At 35.9% G+C, this 12,202-nt stretch overlaps 1 protein-coding gene across 9 annotated transcripts in view; it reads left to right on the forward strand.

The window, feature by feature from the left end:
* The first annotated feature begins 244 nt into the window (after nucleotides 1–244).
* The window catches only part of LOC131064208 (protein TIFY 8), an 80,025-nt gene continuing 68,067 nt past the window's right edge, over nucleotides 245–12,202 (forward strand). For 4 of the 9 annotated variants that reach the window (XM_057998267.2, XM_057998274.2, XM_057998275.2 and 1 more), the window contains exons 1-2: nucleotides 374–550; nucleotides 2,518–2,848. In XM_057998267.2, coding sequence (XP_057854250.2) covers nucleotides 2,584–2,848 — 265 coding nt within the window. In that variant the 5' untranslated portion in view covers nucleotides 374–550; nucleotides 2,518–2,583. The other 5 variants (XM_059207154.1, XM_057998272.2, XM_057998271.2 and 2 more) reach the window with 5 other exon arrangements.

Here is a 12,202-nt window from a genome sequence, read left to right on the forward strand (position 1 = left end):
GAACAATAAATGCAATGAAATAAGTGCTCCAACATCTCTAACGGAATCATCCCTGAAAATTTCTGTCTTTCCCATACCTAATTAATACTAGATAAAACGCACCTAAAATTTCTCTCACCCACTAAATTTCACTATGGAAGTGTAGTGTACGATGACATCTACTACCCAGTTTGTCAAAAGTTAACCTGGGGTTAAGGGGTAATGTTTGTATTTAGTGTTTAGGTTCAGATTCCTGCCAAGGTACTAACAAACAAAGTGGGAACAACATGCCTTTTGATGGAATATTTGTTCTCATGGTAGACTACTTTTGGACCACATTGCATTTTTTATATGTTTTTTTTTCAACTTTAGTTTTTAATCAGTGACTTGTGAAAGCACTTTTGTAAACTGAACGTTGATGAAGAGGACAGAGAATAATTTTGTTGATCTCAAAACATCAAAAGGTCAGTTGGGTGTTATAGTAAATATTTGATGATGCCTACTCTGGTGGCGAAAGGTGAAAATGTTGGATTTTCATGGTTATAATGCTGGGGCTCATGATGGCGCCTAGGTAATAGTCGGTTTTTGTTAGGGGATTGGAGTGCTTGGTTGTGGGTGTTCGGTTCTGAAGGGTTTCATGGATTTTTTTGTGGGTTTTGTATATGGGTTCTGCGAAATACAGCCATTTGGTATAGCGTATTAATGGGCTTGGAGGTTTAGTAGTGGAGTAACCTGGGCCTGGAGTTGAGGAATGCACTTTAGTTTTCTTCTTGCCTTGCCTGTTTGGACCTGCATTTGAGAAGTACAGTGTTGCTTCCCTGCATATCTGAATTTTTTTTCTCATATTATCACTTGAACTGAACTCCAGGTTTTCACGGCTTTTACAACTCTGTGTTTCATGACAATTCTAAGCTATGTTTCTCTATAGAAACTCTTGCTATGCTATCAGATCATCATTTTATTCTTCTCAACGTTCTAGAGTTTAATTATAAACTATATAACCAAAAAACACTTATGAGATTCATCTCGGCAGCCCTGGAGAAGTTTCACCACAAACCTCAAAGTTAAGGAGGGTGGCTACTTGACATAGCTTTAGGTTGTACGGCATAGCAGGTTAAGGTTTTTGTTGTTTAACGATTGGTTTTGTTTCGTTTCAGTTTTTGGAAGTCCTAAGTTGTTACAACTTTGCTCTTAATGTCAATACTAAATTATGCTTCTGTTTGAAACTTCTTCCCATAAGTTTTATGCAATCAGATTAGCATATTTCTCTCAGAATTATGAGCTTTATTGCTACAAATGAAACTAACTAAATGAATTATGGCATACAAGTTGTGAATAAGTCTTAGCTTCAACCCCATTACCAACTTTTTGCCAACCTCTCATGGCAGCAGAGTGGCTGCTTAACAGAGCTTTGGTTCTTAGGTATCAGAGTTTTGCGTTATTTTGTTTAATGTTTTTTTCACTTTCACTTTAGTTTTTGTTGTGTTATGATTTTGTTTGATATCGCTTATGTCCTACTTTAAAGGAGGTTTACCTGGCACTTCCATTGTGTACTTTGACCTTATAAATTTTCTGTCTTATTGGCCATTCTTGGTTACTAGTGGACATTAATATTTAAATAAAATAAAATTAAGTTAACCTTATTATGCATGTTCTATTCTAACAGTTGATGGATTTTCTTTTGTAACCCTGTTAGGCTTACCATGTTGTCACATTTCAGCCTTACATTCTTCAATTTGATGCTTTCAGAACTTGCTGACTGTAAAATTTCTGCCTTGTGTGTATTCTTTTTCAATTTTGTAAATTTCCTTTGTGGGGGTAACATTCTATTTGTTCTATGTTTTGATACATTTAGAACTTGCTATGGTGTAGCATTTCTGCCATCTCTACATTCTTTTTCAGTTTGATAAACTTTCCCTTGTTGTTTAAGCTTTGCCTTAGATGCCACAAACAAAGGGGTATGTCTTCTGTCAAAGTGCCTCAGAAGTTGGGCTCAGCCTTATCTGCTGGATTCTACCATACCGAGCAAGCTGGATATGACATTTTATCCAATTCCAGTGCTTTATTTTGTTTACTTGGGATTTAAGCATCAGGCTCTGTTTTGGAAATCCTAATTCTTTTACCATTTGAACCCATCCCATTGGCAATTATGCCTTTTTCACTTTATCATGCTGCTTTTTTCCCTATATTTCATCTCCATAGAAATATAGCGGTTCTGTCGTAGTACGGTGTCATGATGGATTGAGTACTTCCATTATCTTTCAGTGCCAGAACGTGTATTTGAAACAACCATCCTCTTATGAATGACAGTATGTCGTTCGAAACAACCATCCTTTAAGTTGTATGAAATCGGATCATTATATTACTTTTAAAACTTTACAAGTTCTATAGCTACAAACATCTTTTGCATCTTTGTGAAATTTCCCATAAAAAGAAATAGAACTTCGAGGAGATACTCTATTTTGCAGAATTGCATTCTAGCATCTAGGTTATTGTTTTACAACCTAATTTAATAATCGGAGTTTATCAACATTTCAGGTGGGATGATTCTGCACATAATGAGTATTAGGATCTTATGATGCTCTCTGGTATTAGTTTTCTATAATGGCGGGGGAAGGGCAACTTCTATTCCATGACTTCTTGGGTACAAGCCCCAATGAACAAAAGCAAACAGAGGGGTCTTTGTCTCATATTTCATCAAGTACAGCTCCCAGTAATGGCAGAGCATTTGAGGAGAAAAATAGCAGGATTTTGTCTGCCAAAGCATCATCAGCGACTCATGAATGGCCAGAGGTATCATGTTCAGCTCCACCACTTCTTGCTGGAGCATTTGCGATGACGGCTCCTAGTATTTCAGAGCCCAGTTCAGGTGGTTTTCTAGCAATCAACTTATTCTCTGCTCCTTACATTGTCTATTGGAAAAGTGTTCACATATCACAATATTGTTGTATCCTGTGAGATTTTTATCCGTGGGCATATAGTAGTTATGTTAATCCAAAAGTTTAATTGTTTTAATTTTTAATTTTTTTTAAGTTTAATTTTAATTTTTAATTTTTTTTTAGTTTAATAGAGAGATGCTAGATACCTGCAGGACACTGTCCAACTCAATATACCTTTTGGCTTATAAATTGTGTCCTGGGGGATTTAATTCCATCAAATTTCATCCGAGAATTTAAATTTGTTTTGTTCAGTAGTGTGGGTTACTTGATCACCACACCATTTCTGCAAGGAAATAGGCCTAGTAGGGTATTAGCTCAGGTGATCATCATGGTAATGGTTCTTCTCATATCGGAAGACCATGGTCCACTGGAGAGAGTTATCATTCTTTTTACTCCCTGGGGGATTTAATTCCATTAAAATTCTTCTGAGACTTGAAATTGGCCTTGTTCAATAGTTGGTTACTTGATCGCCCAACTGGATTGTCTGCAAGGAAGTAGGTCCTGTGAGGTTTCAGCTCAGGTAGTCATCATGGTAGTGGCTCTTGTCATACCAGTAGACCATACTCCACTGGACAGAGTTAGTTAGCATGCTTTTTTCTCTGTCAGTGGAACTGGGAATGCAAATTATAGCATTATAAAAATAATAATTTTACATGTTTTTTTCCCCATAACATAAGCTATGCCATCTTTATGTTTAATACTCAGCATGCCACTGGAAGGTGCATTTTTACATTTCTTGGCCAGCCCGCTGTGTCATTTCAGTGTCTTGTATATCCTGCATTGTATGTCTGCTGCAAATGTTATAATGAATCAGTTGTAAAATTATCAGCTTAGTTTTCAACATTTTAAAATTCCATAGACAAAGATTCTTGTGCATTCTCTACTAAGCCACTAGAAAGAAGAAACCTTCTAAAAATCATATTTCTTTTCTCATTTAAATTCATGGATACTTTCTTAGAAAGCTAATTATATTTGAAGGAAAATTCCTCACATGTACCAATGCAAATGAGTTGTAAAATTTGAGATTCTGTTTTCTACTATTATGTGTATGTTAGAGAAAGAAAGACATTTGTGGGTTTCTTTGGAAAGCCTCAAGGATGGCAGAAGACTGCTGATAACATGCACAAGCATATTGGGAGCTCATATATTTTGTCAAGTTTTTATCTACTGTTTGATGCCAAGTTGGTTGATGAAATTTCACATGCTCATAAGGTATTTGGTTCTTGAAGCTTTCATGTGCATGGGGAAAATGAGATTGTCTTTATCTAAGTTTTTTCTTTTTACAAGGAAAGAGTTAGGTTCTCCACGCTTTTTATTAGTTAGTGCATTATTGCAAATGGTGATATTAATATTTACAGTTTTGTAGAGTCGAGCATGCAAGGAATTAACTAGATATTTTTGAAACAAAAGGTGCTGCTTTTTTAATATATCCTTTTATCTAAATGATGGATATTATGGCTCATCTTTTCTATACTGTACATTACTAATGTAACAGGACTACATATGTATATGTTATATATACATACAAACAAGTGTATATTTATGCATATATATGTGTATATGTGTGTGTGCGCACACACATATATACATAGATATACATTATGTACATACATACGGTTTGGTGGTGAATCTCTCTCTGTCCGTCTGTCTTTTTCTCTTTCTGTCTCTGCCTCTCTCTCTCTATATATATTTACAAGGAATGAGATGTCATGTCCCCTTTTTTATGAAATTGGATTTTGTCAAACATTTTCATTTTGTTCTCCTATAGGGAGATTAATTGATTTAATATATAGTATTGTCCAACTATTTCCAATTTAATGGGACAATTAAATATTAATTAACATTTTGGAGGGCCATTTCAGAGGTTGGATTTTATGCCATAATGGGAAGTTTAAAATATTTCCGATTATGACTTTCCTACCAATTGTGGAGTGGGAAGTTTGAAATATTTCTAATTAATGGTTATCCCACCAAGATCAAATTTGGAAAGCAAGAGTGAAGTGGGAAATTAAAATATTTCTAATTAATGATTTTCCCATCAAGTGCAAATTTGGAAAGTAAGAGTGGAGTGGAAATTTGTAATATTTCTATTTTATGATTTTCCCACCAAATTGGCCAAGGACAAGATAAATACGAAGCATATTTGGGAAAAGGGATCTTTATGCCATTTTCTACTTCTCAATTTCTTATGGTATGAACTTCATGTTCTGCAAAATTCTTCAGTGGACGGAAACCCATTGGAGATTGGACAGTGGACGAAACCCCATTGTTCAGTGGATAGTGGATGAAACCCCATTGTTCACATAGAGCAACTTCATCCAGAGGTTGCATTGGAGCTTCAAGATTTCAGATGTATAGCTTGTGGACGGAAACCCATAAGTTTCAGGTGGATACTGGATGAAACCCCATTGTTCACATAGAGCAACTTCATTCATAGGTTGCATTGGAGCTTCAAGATTTCAGCAGTTTTCCTTTGTGTGTGTTCAGGGCTTCATTAATATTGTTGCAGTAATTCCAGATGTGTTTTGAGGGCTTTGCTGCTGTTGTTAATCTTGTATCAGATCATATTCCATGTATTTTCCATTAGTAAATCAAACAATATCAGTTTGTGGTGTTTACAATGACACTGGTGGTATTTGGTTATAATAGTTTTTGTGGGTTTTGCTTATAAATTGGAGATTGAATGTATTAATGTTGCTGCTGCAATAATCACTTTCAGACCTAATTAAAGGATGCACATATCAGAAAAATCATTTTCAATAATGTTCTATAAAGTTCCATTTTAACTCAGCCCTTTTTGTGCAAAAGTAGCTAACTAGTTTGGGTGTTTTCGGTGAAGTTTTGTGTAATATTTGTGAATCTATTTTCCAGATCTAAGAGCAATATTAAATTTTTGGTTGGGGACATTACAGGAGACTATATTTTGAAGCCAATTTTGAGCTAGATAGCTAAAAAGTAAAACCTAAGACAAAGCAACATATATGCTTACTAGTACTGACTAAGGCCATGTGGGACAGTAGATCTGTTACATGAAAAAATGATAGAATCTGGATGCTGTAGTATTGGTGTTATAACAGCTGATCAAAATTAGGGTATTTATTTATTTGATTTGATGAAGTTAGGCTTCCCATAGGTTCCTAAAAACAAAAATGATTAGCCAAAACCAGAAAACTGGTGGTAAATCTCTCTCTGTCCGTCTGTCTTTGTTTCTGTTTCTGTCTCTGTCTCTGTCTCTGTCTATATGTATATTTACAAGGAAGGAGACTATATTTTGAAGCTAAGTTTGAGCTATATAGCTAAAAAATAAGACAAAGCAGCATTTAAGTTTACTAGTACTAAGGCTATGTGGGACAGTAGATCTGTTACATAAAAAAGTGATAGATTATGGTCCATGGATGCTCTACTATTGGTATTACAGTAGCTGTTCAAAATTAGGGTGATGATGCATCCGTGAGTTGTCACAGCACCCTAGACATCCCTTTCAAGGATCAATTTTGGACTGTTTGGAGGGACCAAATTAGCTCCGTGCATTGAACAGCCACAATTATTTTTGAAAGGGGAAGCTTCATCTTTGCTAACATTTCCGTGGTCAAAGGATTGTTAACCTTGCTGCTTGTATCCATATTGTTGAAGCCATATTGCTAATGAATCTCATAATATTTTTGAGAGTGCCTTTGAAAATGTACATAATTGTCACTGATTTGGCAAAATGTGAAGCCTTCATTGCGAAATGCACTTGCCTCAAATGTCATCAAATCTTTGCTTCACAATTTGTGGGAGCCAGGTAGGTCATATGATTTGTGTTTGAATCCTTGAGATTCTTCTTGAACTAATACTTCCTCTTTATGAAAAGATGCAGGGTTTGGTAAATCATTCTCTAGCCAATCATGCCCTTGGTTGATGGCCACTTTGGTACCATAAACATATATCAGGAAGGTAGAGTGATTGCCCTTCAAGATAGGGCAGGTTCTCATTATCCTTATTCACAAGAAGGGCTTCTTCCTCATTGTGAAAGTTTCACAAGAGTTTCAAGTGGTGTTTCTTTTGCATTTCCTCCCCTAAATCCTTGGAAACATGGCATAACCCGTTCTTGCATCACATTATTCATCACAAAATTGGAAAGCCTATTTCCAAATTCATCTATAATTGTGTTGGGTTCTAGTTTAATCCCAATCTATGGTCCTCTCCTTAAAAAACTAAGACATGGTTTAAAATTTAAATTGACATTATTAGGATTAGGAAGAAAGGGAAAAAATCAAATTGTGATTTTTGATTTTAGCAATATACACATAGTAAACCTGGCCATCGCATTACTTGATTCCAAACAATACCACCCTGGCTCAAACCACATATTCTGTAAGAATGAGGAGGGATACGAGGCTTTAAAGCCATGCTCCATCCCTTTTATAATTCTCCATCACAATTTGCTTAGCAGTCCTAGAGACTAGGCATCAAATAATAAACTTTCATCTTTACTAGTCCCTAAAATATGTTATTAATTTGGGGAGCTTCTTTGGTGGCAATCTTAAGGCAATCCATGGAAAAAATCCCCGTGCTTCGGGCAGATACAAAAGCTGTTTATATTGTAGCCCATGTGTGACAGGCTATTGACAAAAATCCTAGCATCTGAATATAGATAAAATTAAACCATGCTAAAGTATACAAAAAATATTAACTTAAAGTATGAACAGTGAGGTAATATATAACCTCAGATAATAAATTTTGACCTCACAGTCCCTTTCTCATTTTGTATTTGACACAGAGCAAGAAAATAAACTTTTATCAAAGTGACATGAGAGATTAGGTGTGCACAATGTTGAATAGAAATGCTAATATTTGTTGATGCACCACCAACTCTTCATTATATATGCAGATCCAACAGATCTCATGTTCACACATACAGTATTAGTAGGTTCAAATGGATACAACAAATTCATTGGAAGGACCACATGAAGAAAAATAGAGTAATAGAATATGAAACTCTTTCTCATCAATCGACTGGTCCTTTAATGCATCGAGTAATGGAATCACCTATAGCGGCAACACTAAGGAAACAAAAGAAGGTGGTTAAGGTGATGAATGGGTGGAGTTGATCCAAGAGAATCTAGAACTTTGATAATTTTGTGGTACCATAGCATTTCTCCAAATTGAATATTGTCTTCACCACTAGCTTTGTTGTTGCCTCAGGAATACACAGTCAGAAGTTGAGTGACTCAGAACTGCAAAGCTTAACTTGTTGCATTTGATACTGCACATCCCCAATAGTATCAGCTCTACTCTGCACACTTCTTCTGTGGTATTTTTAGAAAGTGACATAATGGAGAATATGGACTGTTGGAAGACATGTGGTTACTTTTCTTGTAATGGCCGGTGTACCCCTTTGTTTTCTTTTTCACTTGTTTATAATGCACATAGCTATTCAGAATAGTTGACTAGTTAGTTCAGTTTTGGTTGATGTATCTGACCACCGGATCATTGTACAGAACTTCCATCATCTTCTTTAATGTAATCTTCCACTAAAATTGTAGCATGATGTTCTATTCTTTTTTATTGTCTGTTATGACACTCTGATTGCTGTTGATTCCTTTCTTCTTAAATTATTTGTGCTCATAAACACAATGGAATTTTGTTATAGTGCATTGTTCTCCATATCATCCCTGGGATTTGGATCAATGGTATTACAGCATTGAATCGCTCATCTTACTCACTTTGCATTTGTATCCTATTTACATGAGGTCTGCTTATTGAAAGGTTGTTCTCAAAATTTATGATTCTTCCTCTTACTTCCCTAGTTGCTTCACTCAACCCCAACAAAATCAACACTGGAGATGTTGGAACTGACATGGAACTAGAAGATGATATAAGATTGCTTGCAGAAACAAAGAGATGGTTTAACATAACACTTAGAATGTGAAAACGTTGGGATGATTGACTATTTCCAACAACTCTTGTAGTGGGTGTAGTCTTCCTTAGACCTGTTGTCTTCGTCAACCAAAAATTATTTTGGTGGCCAAACATTGTACGAGTTACAAATAAATTTGGATAGTCCAATCTCTAGAGGCAAGATAGATGTTGATTCTTTTGGTAATTGGCTTAATTTAATAGATGTTTGCTAGTTCCTCCTCCGACTCTTGAAAACCACTTTTATGCTTCTAAAAGTTAACACATCTATAAAAACACATTCCTTCCGTTGAGCATTGCAGTACCCATATAAAAACTGGCCTGGTTTTGTTGACATGTTGAGAGAAACCTAATGCTTTTTTGGTAACTGTGATGGTCAATTCATTGAATTTTTCTCAGTTGTGTCAGGATTGGATCAGTTTGTCCAAGAATTTATGAATACCTTCTATACCTTCATTTCTAAACTGTGTGTCTAAGATTCCATTCAAAATCTCTTCTTGAAGTATATGTTACAACAAAGATTAACCTCTATGAAAGCATATAAACTTGAAGCAAAAGCCAAATATAGGACCTAGGATGATGATTCCAAATCATTTGACTAGTCTGCATATAAATATCAGAACAAAAACTCTCTAGTCTGGAATGAAGTTGAATTCCACACAAGGAAATTGACCACTATGCCACTTCTAAAAGAACACATTGCTTGAAGAACAAAAGAAGAAATCCAAGAATGATAAGTGATGCAACACACATAATTTCAATGATCACTGAAATGAGAAATGACATGCATGGTAAGCTTTAGTTGCACGGATATGAGTATCATGTTTTACCACAATGGCACTAGACAAAGGCAAGCAGATCACAGACTTTGAGCCTCGTGCAATGGCAAAAAATGTGCAGGCAGCATCATCTTTCAATTCTGATCCAGAAGAAGTAGAAAGATTGTTTTCTCATATATGGGTCCAGGGGCAGCTAGTACACTTAATTGACAATAGGGATTCATAAGCAAATTTCAATGGAAGCAATTCAGAGATAGAATGTGCTACTGATGCCTCACCCTGCACCCTATGACTTTGGATGGTTCAACTTGGGTTTGAAGAATGGATCACTCATTAGTGTCATTCTGTGTGCAAAATCAACCCTTTCAAGATGAAATCTTTTGTGATGTTGTGCCATTAGAGGTATGCGATGTTTTCTTAACCATATCTTTATCAGCATAATGAAATCTCTGAATTAAACACTAGAAATATTGTTGTTGATGTTGGTCAAGATGGATATCACATGCTAGTAGTAGTCCTTAAAATTTCAGTCAATAGCACTAAGCAGTACAAGAAGTTGGCAAATTGTAGCAAGAAATTTGTGCTCTTAATGGCTAGACCTAAACATAAGGAAGACGTCTTTGTGGTACCAGCTGAAACTACAACTTCTTTAGGATAAAAACAACAGTCAAACAAAGTACTAGAGGAAAACAAGGATCATTTCCACTCCCCAACTAGAGTGCCAAAACATTGTTAGGTAATGCGTGCTATTGATCTAATTCTATGACCACCGTTTCCTGCTGTTTTCGTCTAATGTGATTCATTCTTGGAGGATGAAAAAATCAAACAACTAATTTAGGAACTCGTGAATAGAGTACATATTGAGTCAGCTCAATTGTACTTGTGCACAAAGAATTATGGCACATGGATGTTTTACAGGCAGATCTGATGATAGTTCTACTTCAGGCTAGATCTTGATAATGGGACATTCACTAACCTCATGGTCTTGACTTTTCAAAGAAGTAGAATAGTGTTTCCGAATCAATAATAGAGGCCAACTTCATTGGATGAGCTTAAGTGTCAATGAAGCAGTGTGGTTGCAAGAGATGCTGGATCACTTACATTTGCCGAAATACATGCCAATGATTCTTTGTGAACTCACCTACATTCTAACCAAGCTGCAATCATTTAGAAGCTGCTAGAAAGCACTTTGATCACCTTATATCTCCCACTCCAAGTGCACCATAAGGTAGTGGGAAAGAAAATGGACACAACAGACATTTGTGTATAATTTTGTATGTACATAGGAGTCATCAGATCTAGATTTTTTTTGGGAAACAACACTAAAACATCTTTTATTTCATTTTTCATAGGAACTAATGCGAGACTTAAATATAAAAGCAATCTTTGTGTGCACCTGAAAATGACATACTAACACTTTTCCTTTTTTTTGGCTTGTAGTTCATCATTGCCCCAATTCGAGATGGGGTTGTGTTGGCTTGAGCACTTGACAAGGAGTTGTTGTAGGTTGCTTTTGTGGCTATTGTTTGCCTTGGATTCCTATCCTTTATGCTTCATCATTCATGCAACAAGGCATTTGATTCCTTCTACCATTTATCTTTTTTTTTTGTTATATCTTGCCTTCTCTTCTGTCCCATTTGTCACCCTCTGTCTGCTGAAAATTACCAGCCATGACTTGGCTAGGTTGATGGTTGGTGATGCTCTTCATTCTTGGAAATGAATTTTTAAGTTTGAAACACTCTATATAGGATACCCTTTTTTTTGGCTTGTAGTTCATCATTGCCCCAATTCGAGATGGGGTTGTGTTGGCTTGAGCACTTGACAAGGAGTTGTTGTAGGTTGCTTTTGTGGCTATTGTTTGCCTTGGATTCCTATCCTTTATGCCTCATCATTCATGCAACAAGGCATTTGACTCATTCTACCATTTATCTTTTTTTTTTGTTGTACCTTGCCTTCTCTTCTGTCCCATTTATCACCCTCTGTCTGCTGAAAATTACCAGCCATGACTTGGCTAGGTTGATGGTTGGTGATGCTCTTCATTCTTGGAAATGAATTTTTAAGTTTGAAACACTCTATATAGGATACCCTTTGCCATTTCTGAAATAAGATATCAATTGATCTGATTTGCTCTGCTCACATGCAGTTTTGTTGTGGATGTCTTAGACAGAGGAGTATGTCATGTAAAGGAAGATAAATAGTGGTAGTAGAATATTGGTCAACTAAGTCTAATTCTTCACTGCATCTAGCTGTGGCCAACTAGGGTTTCACCTATATGTCTTGACTTCACTCACAACCACAAGTGCTCAGCCAAGGGTGAGGGTTAACATGCCTACAAGTTGATTCTGGCTAAATATCTTGAGCCCTATTCACTTTCATTGATATGGTCTGATTTCTTGTTTCTTGCTTATCATTTTATTTGTCACTTAAATGTTATATTATTGCCATATTGCTCTTTTATTGCTTTTTTTTTAACCATTTTCCCTTTCATCTTACTATTCTACATATAGGATATTGACTATTTGTATCCTAAGTTGCTTGTTTTGGTATATGAATGAGAAGAGGTTTGGGGTTCGTGTATTGGAGCCAGTATGGCATACTTTTTCT

Source organism: Cryptomeria japonica, chromosome 6, assembly GCF_030272615.1.
Source record: "Cryptomeria japonica chromosome 6, Sugi_1.0, whole genome shotgun sequence".
NCBI lineage: Eukaryota > Viridiplantae > Streptophyta > Pinopsida > Cupressales > Cupressaceae > Cryptomeria > Cryptomeria japonica.